A 22,078-nucleotide genomic window follows, 5' to 3' on the forward strand; every position below is an offset into this window, starting at 1 on the left:
CTTGTTTTTGAAGGGATTTTCAGGTGCACATTGCTAAAGTTCAATTTTTTTTTTTTTCAAAATCAATTCACATATACTTTACAAGTTTTTATTGCAATATTAATGGTATGTTTTATGCACATGTTGATGGCTACACTTATGTAACATTTATAGTACAGTATTAGAGTTCAGTATTACTAAACAGCTTTTATAAAAATAAAAACAATAACAACGAAATGAAATGGGACTAAAAACCAAACCATAAAATCTTGTAACTACAAATTGAATATAGAATCAATGTATGAGGATAACACAGAGGAATCAGAAAATCAACATCCCACTTTGGAAGTTGAATCAAATTCACGAAAAAATATAGCAGAAATCCAAATTCTACCAACCCCAAATTTTTAGAATTCTTTTACAGCAATTTTTATGCTCTTTGTTTCATCACCTCTATCTAAATTGATTTTAAAGAATTTTTACTTTGCATTTACTTTATATTACAATATATATGTAATAGCAGAAACAGAAATTGTCAATAAAAGTTTATCAATTACAGTTTGAAATTTACTATAAAGAGATGAAAGTTAGTTTTGGTATGATAACTTTAAGGTTGACCAAGAAAGTATACATATATTAATCCTACAAGTGATTAGTTTTATAGTGCTGTGTGATTTGTTTAAAATATTAGGTTTTTTTTTTTTTCAGCATGTAATTTATAATCCTAAAAATATTTTGTAATAGTACCTAACGTTATATTCAGATTATTTGTAGCAGTATATTTTTACTTATAACATAACTAATTCCAGGAAGTGCACAGGCCTTCCACTCAGTATGCACTGGCTGAGTGCAGTGTGTTCCAGCCTTAGTGTACTCTCAGCAAGTGGAGTGGTTACCCATGTATTTCTATTTCCACAGTCTGTGTATTATGGCATTTTCATTTTTAAAACTGTGGATTTCATTGTTATTGTTTTTATTTTTATAAAAGCTGTTTTGTAATACTTAACTCTATTTTTTTCGTCCTGCACGCTCACCACTTTGAGCCTCTTGGGCCAGTTTGGTTGCATTTTATCTGGGCTTCTTTCTTAATCGATACTCTACATTTCTCTGCATCAGAAAGTCTAGGTGGTCAGTTAGAAATGGGTGTCACTCGTAACTTCTTGGATTTCTTCACTTTTGGTTTGGTAATTATATTCCTTTCTGCTTGCGTAAAAAATTAATGTTCTTGTAATATTAATGTATTTTTTTACAAAACGTAGTTTACATTGTAACATAAAGAATTAAAGTTGTTTGGAACAAATCAACCAAGTACTTTCATTTCTTGCTTGCTTGCGACCAAACGCTAGCCGCGCAACTACAAATTTTTGTGTTGTCTGCCGCGCGGTTACGTCATTGCTGGAGATGCAAGGGGAGCATTGTCACCAGCATTTCCCATTGCCATCAGAGCGGGCTTTACGGTGGTATAGGTTTTATTAGACTCGAGTGTATAGGTTGGCCGTAGTGGCCGTTTTCAAAATATCCTATTTTCGTGTTACCAAATTCTGTCATGACCCCCCATATGAAACATAAGACGTCCATCAAATTCACTTCAAAATATATGTATCAATAACGTAGTTTGCCATTGTAAAATAATACAGAATTGTGCATTTGAGTAATGTAATTAATTTCTATATTTCATAGGGAATTACAAAGGTATATCCACCCTTAATGCTTAAAATTAAAATATTTTCACTTAATAGACCTAGCTTTTAAATAATGTGCCCCACATTTTGCACTCTTCTTTGGCTCTGTTGCAGTTGATGGCATAACAAAAAATTGCTATTGACACTTATGCTTTTGTAGTATTCAGGGTGCACTCAGAGCAGATTGCTGGAAAACTCTTCTTAACAGTTTCAGTGCCTGCAAATTATTAATGATTTTATTTTGTCTCTAGATTGTCTGGCTTTTTCAAATAAAATGCAGTTTTCATCTCCAAAATTTTTAATTTTAAGGGAATTGTTTCTATTGGGTACTTAGCAGTGTACCAGTAGGTCACTATTTAAAATGTAAAATAAAAAGTTATTTTTTTTTTCTGTTTGAATTGTTTTGATTGTTTTAAAAATAGTAATAGTATTATTTTGTTCCTTTCAATTTTATTTTATTGTTTTAATCTACCCTCACAGTTGCTTTTCTCAAAGGAACCATAAAATATTCACATGCAGATGACAAATTATTCCAGTTCAGGAACAGGTAGAAAGCACATACAATTGTCTGCAATAAAATTAGGGACAACAAGATTCTTTATATGATAGGTACTTGTTTTATACAGATATTGTATTTTACCATGAAACTGATGTAAATTTTTTTTTTTTATTGAAGTGTAATGTCCATGTGTTGTGCTGATTACAGAGCACGCCTTGCAAACATCCCGTAATCGTGCTGCAAGATGTGGCGTTTGCAGACCTGCATGCCTTGGTGGAGTTCATCTACCATGGAGAAGTTAATGTGCATCAACGTAACCTCAGTTCGTTTCTGAAGACCGCAGAAGTTTTGAGAGTTAGTGGATTGACCCAGAAAGCAGAAGAAAAAGAAGAGGTTTGTTTGACTTTACAATTTTATCTCTGGAACAAAGAGGATGGGGTATAAATACGTACTAATTAAGTGACGAAGATATAAAATGTTACTAACTTGAATTTAGGCTAATTTTATCTCTGAAACGTACTCATTAAGTAATGAAGAAATAAAATGTTACTAACTTTATTAAGACTATGACTTAAACTTATTTTAGGCTTTGACTTGAACAACACATAATTGTTATTCTTTGCGTGATTGTGACATTAAACTTAATTTTTAATTGTGAGGGTTAGTTGCAAATATTTTAAACTCTTAGCAAGCCAGTTTGTATCCTTTTTTCATCCCGTGAAAATTTTGTTGCACGTGCATCGTAAAAATTCACTCATTTTTTTTACAATGTGCCTAAAGAAGTTTAAATTTAAAAATTTGGGATTAATTATTAAATTCAAAAACCTCTGCCATTGTCAACTTTAGGCAGTCTATAATCAAGGCCAAATTTTATAGCCAAAGATTGGTTGAATCCAAGATGATATCTTTGTTTTACCCCTGTCAAAGGGTGGTGTGTTAGTGATCCAGCCACCAAGGACCCCAGATGTGACGGTCACCTCGGCTTGTTGCCAGGATCTGTCGCAGGCACAGAACTGCGGCCGCAGCAACCAGCACGGCTACGCGGACCGGCTCGTGGACGACGGCTTGTTCGCTTCCCCCCCGTCGCCCTCGCCGCAGGGTCCCGGGGCGGGCCAGGCGCTGCGCCGGGGCCCCCCGGCGGGCCACCGCGAGCGCCGCAACTCGGGAGACTTCCCCGACCCGGCGGACCAGCTCCCCCCCAGCAAGCGCGTGAGGCCCGGCGACGGCCCGGAGAACCACGCCTGCGGCCCGGCGTCGCCCTTCCCGCCCCGGCCGGACGACGGGGAGCGTGACTCGTCGCGGTCGCCCCCCGCGGCCGACGGGGTCAAGTCGGAGCCGATGGACCTGCTCGGCGACGGGGAGGACAGCGCTGACTCGGTGCGCGACGACGCTGACGGAGTCCAGGCCCTGCAGGCTCCCTCGCCCTACCTCTCCGCCGCCTCCGAGAGCAAGCTGTTCGCCTCCGCCACGCCCTCCGGCTCGTTCAACTTCAGCATGGCCGCGCTGGCTGCCGACGCGTCCAACATGTCGAGTGAGTGTCCCCGTTTCCCCTGCCGGGCTCTGCCCCGCCGGCCGTGTTGGATCAATACTTCTTAGGAATACTGCAGGTGATTCCTGGAAAAGAATTGCACTTGCAATTTTTATAAATCGGTCCTGTATTCATAACTAAAATTTAAAAATAACTTCTTGCACTTATGGACACTCACAGAAAGTTTATTTTTTTTCCCCCCACATTTTTGGACTATTTTTATATATAAACACCTAAAATTACGGAAGAAAAAAACAAAAATCCAACACTCTCGGTGGGTCCCAGTCTTCAGTGACCTTTTTGGAGCACCTAAACATGTTAGCAGATGAATTAGAAAAATACTGTACATCCAATTTGTTATATTTATCACTATCAAGCATTTTCCAAAACCCTCAACTTTTTTTTCGTTCTAAAATGCTGTCAAAGAATGGGTTCCTGCCAAAGTTAAATTTGTGGAGTCTGAAAATGGCATAGTGTCAAGAGTTTATTTTATTTATAATGTTTTAGTTGAGTAGGAATATGTTCAATGCCAAAATTACTTCAGTGATACATATTTTATTATAATATTTATAGGTTATAGGTTTTTTTTTTTTTTTCATACAGAATCTGGCTTCAGTGGGTTCAAAGAGAAAGACAGTATTTTATAGCTGCTTTTAATGCATTTTCGAGGGGATAAAACAGACTCAGGTGCCTTGTCAATAATAACTCAGGTAGTCTTTGAAAGTTGGAGGGCAATGTTGGAACTAGAAACTCATATTAGTGAGGGAGGGCTCGTATTCAGAAACTAAAATGTTTGCCCAGGTTTCCCAGAAAATGGCCAACTGTCCAATGTAAGTTGTGATCAGAAGGTGGCAGGTAGCTTTAGTATTTATCAAGTCTTCCTTTGCATCCACCTCTGATTGGTGATTGGTTTTTCCTGTGACTGTCTTCATTGAAGAAATTTTCTGAGCCAACTAATCAAAAATGACACAGCATTATGTGCATTGAATTCATGTTTGAAAGCATTGACATGGTATCTGGTTCTTCATTTACCAAAACAAATACATACAGCAATTGTAGACATGTTTGGACAGTGGAGTGAAAATTCTCTCCTAATTCTGAATCAGACTCAAGGAGACCTATTTAACCGATGTAGGCTTGCTTGCCTTCCTTAACATGAAACAAGTATGTCTGTGTTGTTTGGTTTGAGAGCTAAGTATAAAACTGTAAATTCCTTTTTATGATTTTCACTTGCATCTCGCAGCCTAACAAATTATTGCTTCAAAATTTTGAAATGTTATTTGTGTAAATTTTAAAATATGGTTTATTTGTATTTTCTTTATATGTAATTACGAGATACCTTTTATTACATTAAAGCTAAATTCTGCTAGATTACTTTAAGTTGGACTAAAACAAATGAAATCAGTTTTGCAGATGATGTTGTATATTGTTTTCACTATTTATATACACAGGCACAAACACAAGGTATACAAATTCTGGAAGTCAGAGAAGTCATGGAAATTCCTGAGTCATTGCAATTTGAGGGGGAACATGTACTATCACACAAATTGAAAGTTTTTTTTTTTTGTTTCCTGATGGGCTTTTAGTACATAGTGCACTATAAAATGGCTTATGCAAAAATTTGTTTGCATTTAAATTGTTGTTATATAATTCTAGTCTTGGTGGGGGGGTGGGTATTTATGGATTTTCATTTCTTCTTTCGGAAAACTGCAAAATAGATAAATTGTTTGGATGGTATATCCATGGATATTTGAAATTTTAGTTGGGGAAAGTCAGAATTTTTTTTTACATATTTGTGTAAACCCAGGGGTACAGTTTTACTTGGACATTACAGCTAGGTCATTAGAAACTGTTTAACGATTACAGAATAGGGGCATTGGGGAAAGGCTTCAGCCACGGCCCATGGCAAGGAACCGTTCCAGAATTGGCCTGGGATGGCTCAAGGTAGCCTAAACCAGGACGACCGGACCGGGTTTCAAGCCCAGGTCCTATCCTAACCGTTACAAGCATGACCGGCTGTTTGGCAGGCAGTAGAAGTAAATGCTGTGTTTAGGGACCCGCCTAACCAGAGTTGTATCTGTGTTAGTGGCGTGGGATAACAAGTGCGACGCACGCTGGTGCTTTTCTAGCGTGGTAACTCCTCTAAGTGCAAGTCTGTGCACTGACGCGCAGTATTCTCATTGTGCGTAGGGCAACTATGAGATGTGACTGGTATCCATAATGATATACAGTGGAGAAATGAGAATAAAGTTGTAATGCAAGTCCCTTGAGTGTTTCAAGAATCTGTATTGGTTTTTTCTTGCCTAAACAATATTCTGAGAACATGCGTTTAAGCCCATTTCACTCTTATAAAAACACAGTTTCAAAACTAAATATGGAAACAGAACTACTTATCCGCCCTTAGCGTAGTCTTAAATGCTTTTCGTAAACAGGCACCACTGGGATATCTAGAGCATTTTCAAATCTCATGGTTTTTTCTGAAGTTCTGTACACCGTATGTATGCCCAGGTAGGTGGGGCCCATTATAAATGACTTTTCTGGTGTAACATGGATAAGCTGTAGGCAAAATCATTTTTTGGATTTTTTTCCCGATATGTGAAATTTCAAATACTTACACCTTTATTGCTGCTTCTGCTATTGGTTCACGGTTTATGTGGAGGATTCCAGACCGATGATATTCCCTTAACGAAAGCACCATCGATTAACAGGCAACTCACAAGCCAGCAGCCAATGGACAAGGGATGTCGGCCCAAATAAGCAGAGTTCTAAAGAGTCTACCGTAGAAGTTATTGAACCCAACTAGCTATATGTAATGTTACGTAGACTAGAGTATGAATTTTGGTAACCAGTAAATATTTTATGTGGCTGTGCTTGGATCTGTAGACAAAAGTTTGCTGGTAACTGAGGAAGAGTGGTTTGCTAAATACATACTGATGCTATGAATGTAGAAGCAGTTGGAATATACAGTCAAACCTCTATCTATCGAACTCGCATGTATCGATTGTCCGTGTTTATCGTATACTCTCTACGGTCCCGGCAAAATTGCCATACAACTAAGGTTAAAAAAGTCCGCTTGTACCAATGTTCGAATTATCGTTTTGTCCGCATTGATCGTACCAAATATGTGGTCCCGTCACTATAAATTATAATAGATGATCGTTTAACCATAAAGATTTTGCAGAAATATACATTTCTTAGTAAGAAACCGTCATAAAAACAGTAACGATAGTATATGGTGGTAAAAATCACCTTAAATCTGCAGCCAAGTAATGGAGCACGTAAATATGAAGAAAAGACAAATGAACAATAACTTACGAATAAATTGGATGATGTACCATAACTACAGTACAAACCCAATTGTTATCCTAAGATAATTACCATAAAAATAACTAAAGATTCTTTGTCGATACCATAATTACCACAGAAGCACGATAGCTACCACATTTGCACTACAGTTACCGTAACAACCGAGATGTATATTTACCGTGACGGTAATGTATTTATTTATGACATATTAAAATTAAAGAACTTATTGAAAAATAGGATGTTAAATTTTTATATGTACGTTTGGCACATGTTTCGAAGAAATAATGCGATCTGAAAGAATGCAGTACTACTACGAAAAGTGAAAAGGGTAATTGTGGATATTTAGGTTATGGCAGTCTCTCTCGTTTTTCAGTAATATCGGCCGAAAATTAACAAGCGTATCTGAAGTCGGCAGAAATGCCGATTCAACTTAATATTGGCAAAATCGGCTTCTTCAGTACAGCTCTACATTTTATGACATGAGTAAACATACCTATTTCAGACTTCAGGATATTGAAAAAGACTTTAATTTCCATGTAGATTTATAGTGCGTATGTTTTTTTTTTTTGCAAGTGTAAATTAAATTAAGTAAAATACTTCCATTTTTATTTATTTTTCAACTGATTTAACTTTAATGACATGTAACTGATATATTTCTGACACTAATTTTGAGGTTGAAATATTTTTTTTAAATTCTTAGAGTGAAGTCCACATCTATTGAATGTCCGCATCTACTGAATTTTTTTGTTGGTCCCCTGAAAAACGATAGATAGAGGTTTGACTGTAATAAGAACAACTTGTGCAGCGACAATATGTTTGTGTGTGCCAATGCAAACACAGTTAAATTATCACTGATTAGTTACCGGCAACTTATTATGCCTTTTTCTGTATAGTAATTACAATATTAAAAAAAAATTCTTTTGAGTGTATGTGGTCTCACAATTACTTTCGACTGGCAGATCTCAACACCCAACCTCTTCCTCCTAACCCAGACGGAACTCCTGGGACATCTTCACAAGGTAAGGAAACATTAACAATTGTTTTTTACTCTGACCTGTGTTTCTGAGATGGTCTGGTACTTAATGAGATTATAATTTATGGTAAATTTTAATTCACCACTTTTATGGCTTGGTTATAAATATCCGTTCTTCCCTACTAATATTATAAATGTGAAAGTATGTTTGTTCTTCTTTCACATAACAATGGAGCAACGAATTAACATGTCTATTTGCATATAGTTAGTTTATGGGCCAGAGGGTGACATTGATTACATATAATTATGAAATTTCCCTAAGGGAGTGTAAAAGGGGTAAAATCAGGTTTACATTAGAAAATCATAGGATGTAGGTCATCATTTCTCTATGTCCACCATACGGTCATATAGTAATGTCTGACAATGTCCTATCCTTCTCCTTGGTGTAACCCATAAACTTGGTGAAGCTCACGGCTGCTAGCGAACTAAAGGCGCTAATAACAGTTTGGTTTAGAACGTCATAAATAGATGGCATTGCCTTGAATTTGTAAAGCGCTATCGTTTGGTACATTCCGTCACATCTTGACAAAAGTTTACCTGTTGTCCCACAAAAGAAGCTGAAGATTGGCGTCCCGGTCTTGCTGATGCGTAGCCTTGATGCATCAAGATTGTGCAATCAATGGGACTTTAAAATCAAAATTTCCCGTTTTTCAAGTGTGTGTCTTGCAGACTTAAAACTAGGTAGTGATGTTCCTTATGTTGTGATGTGTTTAGCTCGAGCAATGCCGGGTGCTTAAGCTTGTAACAAATAAATCAATTATCAGTAAAGATAACAAAAAAAAATTGGTTGTCTGTAAAGTCGGTTTACAGACGATAGTTTAACGTGACGTCATAACAAAACATTGATGAAATTATTGCATATTTTTATGAATAAAATTGAATCATTTTTATTGAATTATCACTATTTTGTATGGGTACAAAGAAGGAATGAAATTAAATCTACAATTTAATCGATAAATTTACTTTTATTTGCACTCATTAATTCAAATATGTTTATCATTTAACGAAGAGATTATTTTAACTATAACTGTTGTACATGTAAGCTATTTAACTTCTTCCAATCTGTGTTATGCTGTTAAGGATAGGACGATGATAGGAAAAGTAGGAAATGAATGGGAGTGTTTCAAGTTTAATGTGCCTCGAAAAAGTCAAATCGATGGTTGTTCCAATCGAGTGGAAGAGAGATAGATGCGGCTTAATGGGACACTTTTTCGTGCGTGCAGCCGGCGTTCATCTATTTATTAGATTTTGTCACGTCAAAAAAAATAAGTTTTCTGGTATATTAAAATTTATTGTTAGTAATGAGCAGTGCAAAGTTATTAGAAATAATTTCAAATGGTTATTTTTTCTTAATATTTGAAATTATTTGAGAGTACATGCAGCAGGTAAGCGTGGGCCAGATGTGCATCTGAACCGCTAGAGGTCGACCAGCCGAGGCACCTCACCCTTAGAAATACACCCACAGCTACGTGGGCTCCTTCCAAGTTTGGTCGCATGTGCCGTGTTGGTTATTTCATTTTCTGGCCAATACTGTCATTGAAGTACTTATCCTGCAAATTTATCTCAACGGCATGTTATTTTTTTTTTGTCTCAAATTTTCTCATCAGAAGTTCACTAAATATCATCTGTAGCTGTAAGAAGTCATGCCAGTGTTCGTAATTATGGTCACTTTTGTGACATTTTACAGCTCAAAAATAATGTTTAGTAAATATTAGTGACTAGCTATGTGACCGATGGGATTTCCCATCCTCAGTTTTGATGATTTTTTTTTTTTAAAAAGTGCTGATACAACTGACTTTTATTTATAAACATTCTTTTCAATATTTCTAATTTCAAAAATTTCAAATCAAATATCGAAATGTAATAAGTAGGCCTACAAAGCACAAAGAAAATTCGATAAATTTGTTTCTACTAGCCAGAAAGTCAAATATAAATAAAACCTCTCAAACAAAGCAAAGCAATTTGGTTAAGTTCTTCATATCCAAAACTATGCTAAGTTTGTATTCATAAATTCGCTTATTTCTGTTACTGATGTAACTTACGAAAATACTTCTGTCACTAGGTTAAAAAATCTAACAGTGCTATCTATTAGTTCTTTGGTTTAAATTGCCATGATGGAATGTGTCACGGAGATAAACATCCGAAAACTAATGAAGCTCCCACTTTTGAATTTTCTACGAACTGTACTAAGCTAAGAAGACTCCTAAAACATTAAATTAAAATTTTTTTGGTGAGCTGATTTTGATGAAATAAAAATAATATATGTTACCCCAAGAAATCCCATGAAAATTCGTCTAGTATTGGAGATTAGGTGTGTTCAAACAGACAGGCAGACAATGTTTTTAAAATATAGTATAATTTATTCTGTTACACTCCCTACATCACCCATAATAAGTTTTGGCCAAATATTTTCAATGTACAGATAAGATGATTGTACACTTTTATTATAGTATGTAGATGGATAGAATCTGAATCTGTCAAGGGTCAAAAATAAAATAATGTGCAATAAATGAAAAATATTAACTTAGGTGTTGAAACATTCTACCTTTTAAATGGTTGTTTCTCAAAACAAGTTTCCAAAATCTATACATATTTTAATTTTGTTCATATAATTACACGTTAAAATTACAATATCTTGGGGAATGGTAAGGAGATGGTTATGAAGAAAACAATTTATCAACCACTTCAGAGGTTATCTGTATTGAATTTTTTGATATACTTTATTTCCTTTAATATTTTTCTTTGAATTTTCCCTTGAAAATTGAATCCTTGGAATACTAAGTAATTGTTGATATTTGTGAATTAATTGGCCCATTTGTAGTAAATATATAGCCACGAAATGTGTGATGATACAACAAATCCTAGAGGTCTCTCAAATCCACAGGAAAATTCCTTAATTAAATGTAATCACAAGAAAATTAACTAATCAACTCTGCATGTCAGACTGAGCCTTAAAGAATATTTTTTTACTAGGAAATTTAACAGTTATTATGAGGTTACATTAGACAACACTCTTTATGCATAATATTGTCTGTTGTGATCAACAGTTCATTTAACTAAAAAAAATATTGTTTGTTTGAATGAAGGTTGACAGTAACATTGCAGTAGGGCTTACATGCAAAACCAGACCTTCTCAGAACCAGTATATTTTTGTATTTTCTATGAATCGTTTGATGTTTGTGGCATTGTTTGTTCGCAAATGTTCTTAATTTTTTAAGTTAATTTTTTGTTTGCACCAATTTTTTACAGGGGTAAATATTTTGTGTGACAAATTGATCTCCATAAGAAACTAGAGTAGTCTACTTATATTCTAAACATGTACTGATATTGAAATTGATTTTCCTCTTCGGGTAGGCTTATTAAGTATAATTTTTTATTTGCATCATAGTACCAAATGTTACTTTTTTGATCAGGACTTGTTGCTGATAGTTTTCTTAAATGTATTCTCATGTTTATTTTTATTATTTGAACTTATGTATTTTAAATGGCACATTATAGTTTTATAGAAAATTACTGGTAAAATCATTAGTACACCACAAAGGTTTTCTATATGCCTTTAATAAAGTTTTTTGTGGCTTTTAATAAGAAAACAATTTAAAAAATTTAATCTTTAGGGATTGACTGAATATCTGAATATACAGTGCTTATTGCTGCTTTAAGACCTAATTGGGTTGAAATAAGATTAGAGTAACCAACCACTCATCAGAATATTTTCAATCTTGTTTTACTTCTTTATTTAAGTATGGTATTTCTTTCAGGTTCCAGAATTTTTTTTATTTTTTAGTGTTGATTTAAAAAGAGGCAATATTAAGAATTGTTATCAGGTCAATGTTAGCCAACCTGAACATACTGAATATGTGTTCATGATAATTCCAATTACACATGTGGCATTTTATATTGTGTGGAGGGTCAGTATTGGGATTAAAGTATTGAGCTTAGACATCTATTAGCTTGGTGAATAATTTTTTTTTAGATTGAAATATAAGGACTTTTCCATGATTTTGGAGGTTTTAGTTATTACTTTTTATTTAGGTTTGGCCATAACCATGTCCCAATTCAAATTTTTCATCTTAAACTATGTTGGTATTTGGAATATTAACCGGAAAAGGGCCCATAAATGGACAATATGTGGTGCCGTTGCATGTAAATGAATGTTTGCATGCTTATCATTGTTCTTAAATAATTCATTGATTGTGTTAATTTGTGTCATCAGTATTGCGCAAATCATTTATGTATGGAATATGGCAGGGAAGAAAGTTATCAATGCACAAAAAGCATTTAGACACGAAAAAAAACAAATTTAGTTTTTGCGTTTCTCCAACTTAGGCCCAGTTACGATGTTTTCTTGCCTTGGAACCCTAATTTTTTTTTATTGTTCTGAAGGTAGAGTAAGCATTACAAAACAAACTTTTGTAAAAATAAAAACAATAAGACCAAAATCCACTGTTTTAAAAATGAAATTAGACTAAACATAATACCATAAAATCTTGTCTACTTATTTGTCTATAAACATTGGCAGATTATATTAGGCAGGGAAGTCTTTGTACGTATATTTTACATCTTGGTTTTCAAGTCTAAAGAACATCTATGCTTCAATTACTGGCCAGCACTATTTTAGCTGGGGTTTGAGGTAAAGGTTTGTATTGACAACTGCGCTCATAATTGGTTGGAAAACTACAGATGAAAAATCACCCCCAATTGCAGCTCATGTAAACTTCAGAATGAGAGTCAGGTATGCTATACCGCATGATCAAATTAACTTGTTTAAAGTGTTATTAGATTTACAGAATATTATCAACTTTACAATTTGGCTATACAGTTACTAACAGTATTGACACCCCAATTTCAGTGAAAACGTTTATCCTAAATGAGATAATGGCTGAAGTTAAGTGCTGTAATCAATTAGTGATGCTCGTACAATTTGTCATTATTTGTTGCTGAATGGTGTAATATTGTGAAGTGTTAGTATTCTGTTTGCATTAAAAATTTGCCAATGTCAATGCGATCAAGTAAGCAAGTTGGCACGGAAAGTTTGTTAGCGCTGTGGAAAATTTCTGGGTTTTGAGGTCTTCATCCTTTAATAAATAACAAAACTTTTAGGTTTACCTTGCTTCAAGCAGTTATTTGCACACATGCCACTTAAAAAATAGTCTCAGAGATGTAACCAACTAAATTAATCAAGTGTTTTTGTGGGCCTTTGTTATTGGTCAGTTATCTTCTGCTTTCAAGTAATTCCCACACACATTCAAAAACCATTTTATGTAGTTTGTTGCATTTGGTTTATTTTGAAACATTCAAACCCATTATGTAATTTAATTTTGAATACAAAACAAACAATTTTTATTGTGTGGTATAGTTGCCAGACAATGTAAAATAATGTTTAAAAAATTATTATTGGGTACATATTTCGAGGACTTCTTGCAATGTGGTGATAAATAAGTTTTTATTTATTTATTTGTATTACTATAGATACAAAATACGCCTGTTTGCCTATTTTAAACTGCAAGTAGCATCATGGGAAATATTTTATATTTTATCAAAATAATTTTATTTGGCAATGGAAGTAAATAATTTTTATTTATATCTTAAACTCAGCAATATCTGCAATAGAAATGTTTTAACATAACATTTTGCTTCTACAGCATAATACTATTCTTTTTCTTCCAAAAATTGTTAGAGGCAACCTGTTTTATCTTAAACTATTAAACAGCATAATTGAAAAATTCATGCTAATCACACAACTGATTATTATTAACACACACAAGAGAGAGAGAGAGAGATATTTTGTAAACAAAAGCCAGAAATTCAAGCAAATGAACACTGATAAAATCAGTTTGGTGTAAGTTCCAGGTAGTGAAAATTGAATGTTAGAGCATTGGTTCTAAAAAAATTTAATTATCTATTTATATTGTGTTACATAGTTGCCTGAGAATATAATCTTAATTTATAAAAATAATTAAGAGTATTCATTAAACTTGAATGAATATTTTAATATATTTATTGCAGTTGGATAGTTCACAATTACTTAATCTCTGGTGATGTAATTGTAATTTACAGAATACTACTGTCCCATCTCTAAAGTATGTGTGTGAGTTAAAGAACTGTGTTGTGAAATATCAACACCTAGTCTTCATGGATCATATTAAATGTTTTCAAGTAACTCCGTGATTTGTCTGATAAATATTGCAAAAATATATTTTTGTGGACAAGTCTCGATTTTTCCGCTAACATTTCTTGGGAACGTACATTTTACGTTTGCCATCTTGGGGGTTAATAAATTTTGGTTTCTTCTCTGCTGAACTTTCAGTTAAAAAAAAAAATATGCATAGTTTTGCAGTTCTTGTAGGTGTTTGAGGTTTCTTTAAAATGCTTCCGTTCGTGACTTGATTCTTTGGAATGCCAGCCAACTACAGTGCACAGCTTTCTGGGTTCTAGTCCCACCTGAAATATAGTTGTAAATTTAAATTAATTTAAGGTTTCATTTGTAAGCTGTCCAGACAGAAATGGAATAGCTATAAAGCCCTATGGCTATAATATGAAAAAGCACATGTACATGTTAAACAAACCATAAAAATTTGACTGCATGTATGTGCGAGTGTGTGGGTGTGTAGTGTGTGTGTGAAGAAGTTAGCTATCATAGAAAATTTTTGTGCATTTTTCCAATTTGCTCTGCTTTGTGTCCATTTTAATATAATTATCATTTAGTTTGTATCTAATGGGTAGAGACCTGCAAAATTCGCGATTTCGATGGCCTTCAGGATAGACTGCACATACCCATGTACACTCGGGCAAAAAATAACGCAAGTTCATTGGCTGCCGACTTGTAAGTCGTCTCAGCTGGTTTTGTCTGTTATTCGATCTTTCTTTGGTTGAGGGTTTATAACTGGTTGAGATTCGTCCAGATGAACAGTAAGCCAATAGCAAAATTATCTAGGAGGTATGTGTGTTTGAATTCTAGCCTATCACCGAATGAATCCGCGAATTTTGCAGGTCTCTACTAATGGGTAATCGTTTCCAGACCTTTTAAGCGAGACCGCGTGGGGGGCTTGCGCTGTCGAGGGCGGGGACAGTCGCGAGTGTGCATGTGTGTGGGTGTGCGGGCGTGAGCGACTCTGCTCAGCCCCTTCCCTTGCTGGTCTCGTTGCAGAGCTGCTGGGAAGGGGCTGGGCCGGGGCCTCCGCCACCCCCTACTGCCCCCTCTGTCGCAAGAGCTTCACGCGCGCGTGGTCCTTGCAGCGCCACATGGCGGACACGCACTTCTATGTGCCGCAGAGCTTCGAGTGCGATGTGTGCGGCCGCCTGTACCGCTCCCGTAACAGCCTGGTCAGCCACCGTTCCCAGTACCACAGCGCGTCCGCGGCTAGTCGCAACCACCCCGCCCCCAGCGCGCAAGAGACCCCTGCCCTGTAGGATGCTGCCAACTTTCAGTCATCCATCCTAATTAGAGGTGTAAAAGAAACTAAAAAAAGTGTACCCATTTGTATTCGTTACTATAACAATTAATACTCGTTACTATCGTATCGTTACGTTACTCATTACTTCTGATACCGCATAACATGCTATGTTATGTTGCAGCAACGAATCGAGTCGTATTGCGTACGCGTACAGTATCAGTATGACGTCGCGTAAATAATAATAAATAGAATATAAACAATTAACATTATTTGATAATTAACAGTTTTTGTTAACCAAGAAACAATTAAATCTCTATTAGAGCGGTTTTATTATATTATCTCTTTTAAGATAAGAACAAAAAAAGTGAAAATACGCGATAATAAAAAACAAAAACATACATATTTCTAATTTGTAAAAAATACTTTCTTACGTTGTTTCTGTTCCAATCTCAAACTTTGTCTACACACACAATACCTTTAATAAACAGTAAAAAACTTGGACGACGAATTTCCAAATTATACTTTACTTAAAATAAATATCGTTCTTTGTAACGTAAATTCATCGAATATGCGCGCGCATGCGTAAAACATACGAAAAATGCGAGTAACGAGATGCAGCCGTGTGTAACGTTTCGTTACTCGTTACTAAATGGCGCACCCGTTACTCAGTACCGAATACATACGGTTTACTACAGCTCTAATCTAATGTGTGCTCTATTTTTATATATTTTTTTACTCACTTCAAACTTAAATTTTTTTTTCCCTGTCAAATCTTGGTATCCGTAACTCTCCCTAATCAGATGTAATATGAGAGTTATTTTAAATTGTATCAGCATAGGAACATGTAACGATAATAGAATTGTAAATCTACCAGTACATGATACTCGTCTCATCGTGCATTTGAACAGCCTAGGTTATGTGTTGGGGTGATTTCAATTCGGAAATGTATTTATACCTCTCAGAAACATCCAGTAAAATACGTTGGTGCAACCTTGATATTGTATTTTTTGGGAACCTGTCCAGACCCAACAACCGTAACTTAACGTTTGCAGGTGATTGACTGTCTTTGAAAGTTGTACATTTTTTTTTTTTTTTGGTTGGCAGCTGTGTTATTTTATGGGAACGGTTGACCTAGGAAAAAAATTCATCTTTCAAAAGTTTTTGCTGGCAGATGTTGTGGTTTCATCAAACCGAGAGTGTAAGAAGATCTTACTGTATGGTTGAATAATACGAAGATAGTGGACGTGAAAGTGAAACAAGAACTGCAAACCTGTGTAGAAACAAGTAAAATTATATAAGTAGTAATTTTGTGTCTGCTTCTGGTGTTAATTGTGTACATTAATAATGTTCAAATTAGAGTTTTGTGAGGCTATATTTATTGAGACCATACTTTAAAAGTAGTAATTATTGACTTATTTTTTCATTGAAGTTTAAATTTTGCATATTATATTATTGGAGTTTTAATGAATTAATTTGTCCTTACATATCTAATTTCTGTTAAGCTGAAATTTTAAATTTTTGTGTTATTTTGAAGCATGTATTTTAGTGTCATATACCGCTTTACTTGAATCTAATGCCACCGAATTTACGACACAGCCCTCTTTTGATGCTTATTTGTTCTGTAAAAGAGTTGATCTCAGTTTAAGTAACATATTTATTAGGAAGAAGTGAATGCTTATACTGACGGAATAAAGTTCTTTCCAGAAGTTACTAACACCACAGGGCTGGCTGCTCAGCAGGTTTTGAACACAGGCTGTATTGGTTGGACTTACGGTTATTTAGCTGCTTTAACGTTGAATAAGAAGAGTTAGTTATTTTACATGTAAAATGCTAAGTTTTTTTTTCTCCTTAATCAGGAGCCATGCTTACAAAGTGGTGCCTGTAATTATTAGCATTTAATCTTCATGTGACAGTTGACTTGTAATGTTTTGCATGCCAATCTCTGAATTACAGTCTTACTAAATAAATTTCACTATTAATGCTGATTATAAATGTTAATTAGTTTGCTTGCAAATGTGTGAAAGTCTTCAAATGTTTTAAGCCAAGCCTGATTTTCTAATCCTGAAAACTTGAATAAATGTGGCAAATGCAATACTCCAATGGTGTCTTAATGTTCATGATTCATCATCAACCATTTTCTTCTAGTTAAACTTGTTTGCCTTACAAAGAACACAAGTTAGACTTTATTCCAATACCATGTTCACTTAACTTGTCAGCAAGGCATTACTGAAATGTTCTGGACATATAACATTGAAAAACCGTTTTGCTAAGCACGCAACATATTTGGTCCTCACCAGCACATATCTCCCATGGATAGACACAAGATTTTATGGTGAAATGTGATAAAACAGAAATAACATCAAAATGTTTGCAAGCACAAAATTTAACACTGAATAAAACAGTATGTACGTAAATATATTTTACTGAAATCACTTAAATTGTATTACCAAAGATCTAAAAGTTTATCAATATTATTATTTTAGTATAATGCTCGTAACAAAGTAGTCAGACCAAGTAAATTGTACAAATTAATATGTTCAGTACATAGTTATTATGCGCTCCTTTTTACCTTACCTTTTCTTATATGTGCCATAAACACACACATGGTTGCAGAATTTGTTCCAATAAGAAGGTGTATCTACCACTGTAAAAATGAAACTATTTAATTTCTGAAGTTGTTATAACATTTTAACATCTTGTATGTTGAATGTTGTATCAGCTTGATAAAATAAATATTACCAGCTGCAGTACCTGGCGTTGCCCGGGCTGAACACAGGGTGATATATTGTCTGCGAGTTGAAGAAAAATTGGTTAGTGCTATATGACAGTGTGGTGGACATAGAGAAATGACACACAATAGCTGTTTGTAAGTCTATGACGTATGATTTTCTATTATTCCATGGCAATCTGGTGAACGGTTTAGAAGTTTATGCGCTGCAGCGTGGCGAGTTACAAAAAATGGATAGCACAAAAACCTTCTCAATGAAAAAATACTTTGATATGCCAACTTTCTAGGCAATCAGTCAAACTATGTTTGAATTTGTAAGTCATACATACCAACATCCACTTTATATATATATATATATTTAAAGTGGATGTTGGTATGTATGACTGTATATGAATTTTTCTCTGGTATTCCCATTAAAGCAGTGTTGACATTAAACAATCCAGCATGGCAGCGGCCCTGAAAATGCCAGATTAAGAACTTATCACTGTAATTCACATAATTTTATGGAATAATGTGAGTGAAAGGGCTGTTCAATGCCTCATATGAACCTGTAAAAAATAATGCACTTGTGAATTAATCATCAAAATATGACCTATGGTTACTTAATGAAACATATATAGGCTATATATACTTTAATTTCTTCTAACATGTCTGCTGTATATAGACTTTTGTTATAGTAGGTGTGTGTATGTGAATATTTTAAAAGCACAATGAGTGGTGATGTTAGTGTACAAAATATCTGCAAATGCATACTGTATTATCTATGGTCATTCATTGAAAATTGAAACTGCTTTTCACACGATACTGCAAAAATTTGTTCAGGTGCAGCTCCAGGGTAAGTTAAGCCAGGCAACTGCCCAGGGCCATGCACCGAAAATTTTATAACCAACGCACCTCTATAGTATAATGTTTGTCATTAAATTGTACATCTCTGTTTACTATATAACATGAATATCATTTATTTGTAATTAAATAAAAATATCAATAATACTCAGATAAATAAGCAACACTATCATCATAAATAAGTTACAAGTTGGATTGAAAACGTTTATTTAAAGAGTACACATTTCAAATTTTCCGGAGGAGGACCCCTTTTTCTCTTCGGGGTATTCCATACTCCCCAGGCTGCATCCAAAATATTAGAGCCCAACAAAAGTAAATGGGACTCACCAAAACATAGGGCTCAAGTAAAGTAAGTGTCCCTCTCCAAAACATTAGGGCCTAATAAAAGTTAATAATCCTCTCCAAAACATTAGGTCCCAACAAAAGTAACTCTCCGAAACACAAGGTCCCAACAAAAGTAAATGTCCCTCCCCAAAACATTAGACCCAAGAAAAGAAATTGGTCCTCTCCAAAACATTAGGGCCTAACAAAATAAATGGCCATCTCCAAAATATTAGGGCCCTACAAAAGTAAAGGTCTATTCATAGTGTACAATTTGTGCTTGTGCTGTAAACAGGCAAAAAAAACTGGGGAGTTCCAACAGACATCAACATGCATGGAGTCTGTCACCATCCTAAGATATTTGTATATTGAAAATATGAAGTGATGTGTGACAGCAGCATTTACAAAAAAAAAAAATTCACTGCCTTAAATACAGTCAAATGTTTGTAATCACTGTTGAAAAAATATATATTAAGAAATATATATATATATATATATATATATATATATATATATATATATATATTAAGAAAGTATTGTAACGAACTGCAAAAGATGGTACCGAGTGAAAATGGTCGCTATTCCATAGTTCTCCGGAAATTTACAGGCAACTTGGTTGTATGTCTTTATAAGCTATACAGAAAACCATGGTCATTCGAATACGAACTGTAACCTAATGTGTTCATTTCATTGGAAACAAAGTTGAACAACCCAAAATCTTGCATACATCCCCATTATATTTCCAAAAATTATAAAAAAGATGGATGCATCATCACACGCTTCCCATAGATATGAAAGAGCTGTAAAGATTATGAAAGTTCTACAACTGCGGTTATTACAAAAAAACAAATTTGTGATACAAACAGATGTAAACAAAAAAATTATTTGTGATTTTTGTTTTTTTCTTGCAAAATTAATGCGATGCAGTTACTACTCAAGCATTCTGTAAATATGTAGTTGGGCGATATATGTTTTAAAAAAAAAAATTAATTCCGCAAATACTTTTATTCTATGCTTTTTAACTTCCTCTTTTCATAAAACCCGGCGGAGATAAGAAATTACAAATACTTTAGGAGATATCACCGTTCTTATTTTGCAATACAAGACCTGTGCAATCATTCGACCGCCGCAATTTTTTATGTTGCCGTGTGTTCGTGAATGCCTAATTGATTATAGTTGACGCAACATAACTCCGAGCCTGGGTGACGGTTAGAAAATGTTTGTGTGTTTGTGAGTCCCGACATTGGAGAAGGCAGACGTGGCGCTGCAAAGAGCGATAATGCGTAGCTTGATAACAGGGGCTACACGCTAATGCACAGAGTGAAAACTTAGTCCTTCGGTGAAATCCGACGAATACGTTCGTTAACACATCCGTGGTACTTACTAATCGTTTTCGTTTACAGTTTGGATCTGAGGTTTGTGTGCATGTAGTGTATCACTTTTGTTCAGAGCCAGTGTTGCATATGTAGTGCAGTACTTCAGTAAAGTACAACTTTATACATAAAATGCCTCCAGTGTTGTCAAAAGTTAAGAGTAAAAAACTGCACTCGCAGACGCGGGAAATCGTCTATAACGTTCTGCAGTTTATGGAAAATGAAGCACGATTGCAGGAACCCTCCATTTCACTAGAGAAAGCACAGCTGAGAACAGCTAAGGCGACGGGTGTGTCTCGCACGACTGTACAAACAATTAAAAGGGAGGCTAAGAGGAATGAAGCTGGTAAAGGAACATCTTTCGAGACGCCCAACAAGAAGCGAAAGAAAACATGTAAACACGAACTTGACACCTATGATGAAGCTGTGGTACGACGTACTGTGTACAATTTTTACTTACTTGAAAAACATGTGCCGACTGTCGAAACTGTAAGACTTAAACTAAAGAATGACATAAATTACCAAGGTAGCAATACAACCTTAAGGACGACTTTGAAGAAGCTAGGATTCAGGTGGCAGAAAACCAAATCGCAGCGCTTACTTTTAATAGAAAAATCAGATATTCGGCAAAAACGTATAGAATATCTCAAGAGTATGCGTCAATATAGAAACGATGAACGCACAATTATATACATGGATGAGTCGTACATATTGTCGTCTCATGTAAAAAATAAAATGTGGAGTGACATGTCCTCAAATGGTTTACTAGTGCCTGTCGCAAAGGGTCAAAGATTAATAATGATTCACGCAGGTGGCGAAAAGGGTTTTATCCCAAATGCTCTTGCAATGTGGAAGTCACACCAGGCAACAGGGAATTATCACAAAAACATGAATAAAGATAATTATGAAAAATGGCTCACCGAACAATTAATACCAAATCTTCCACCAAACAGTGTTGTTGTGATAGATAATGCTCCCTATCACAATGTAAAAATAAATAAAACGCCTACCTCCAGCTCGACAAAATCGGAAATGCAGCAGTGGTTAAGTAAAGATAATATTTCCTTTACTAGCAACATGCTTAAACCAAACTTGTATAACCTCATAAAGAAGCACAAACCTTCGCACGTGCAGTACTCGGCAGACAGACTATTGGTAAATAGTGGCCATACATTACTTCGTCTGCCCCCTTATCATCCGGATTTGAATCCGATAGAAAGCATATGGGCTAAAGTTAAAGGAGAAGTCGCTTCAAGAAATGTTACTTGCAATTTGGCAAATGTAAAAAAACTTTGCGAGGAGATATTTAACCGAATGGGTCCAGAAGATTGGATACCGATTTGCAATCACGTCAAGAAACTCGAGAACGAATACTGGGATAAGGATGTGCGT

At 35.1% G+C, this 22,078-nt stretch overlaps 1 protein-coding gene across 11 annotated transcripts in view; it reads left to right on the forward strand.

Annotated features, from left to right (window-relative positions):
• LOC134534138 (broad-complex core protein-like) overlaps positions 1 to 22,078 on the forward strand; it is a 169,887-nt gene that overhangs the window by 79,188 nt on the left and 68,621 nt on the right. For 10 of the 11 annotated variants that reach the window (XM_063372242.1, XM_063372239.1, XM_063372245.1 and 7 more), the window contains 3 exons: positions 2,368 to 2,553; positions 3,154 to 3,691; positions 7,954 to 8,013. In XM_063372242.1, the coding sequence (XP_063228312.1) occupies positions 2,368 to 2,553; positions 3,154 to 3,691; positions 7,954 to 8,013 (784 nt within the window). Of the gene's footprint in view, positions 1 to 2,367; positions 2,554 to 3,153; positions 3,692 to 7,953; positions 8,014 to 15,174; positions 17,519 to 22,078 lie in introns of those variants that run through there. The other variant, XM_063372246.1, reaches the window with a different exon arrangement.

Source organism: Bacillus rossius, chromosome 7, assembly GCF_032445375.1.
Source record: "Bacillus rossius redtenbacheri isolate Brsri chromosome 7, Brsri_v3, whole genome shotgun sequence".
Lineage (NCBI taxonomy): Eukaryota > Metazoa > Arthropoda > Insecta > Phasmatodea > Bacillidae > Bacillus > Bacillus rossius.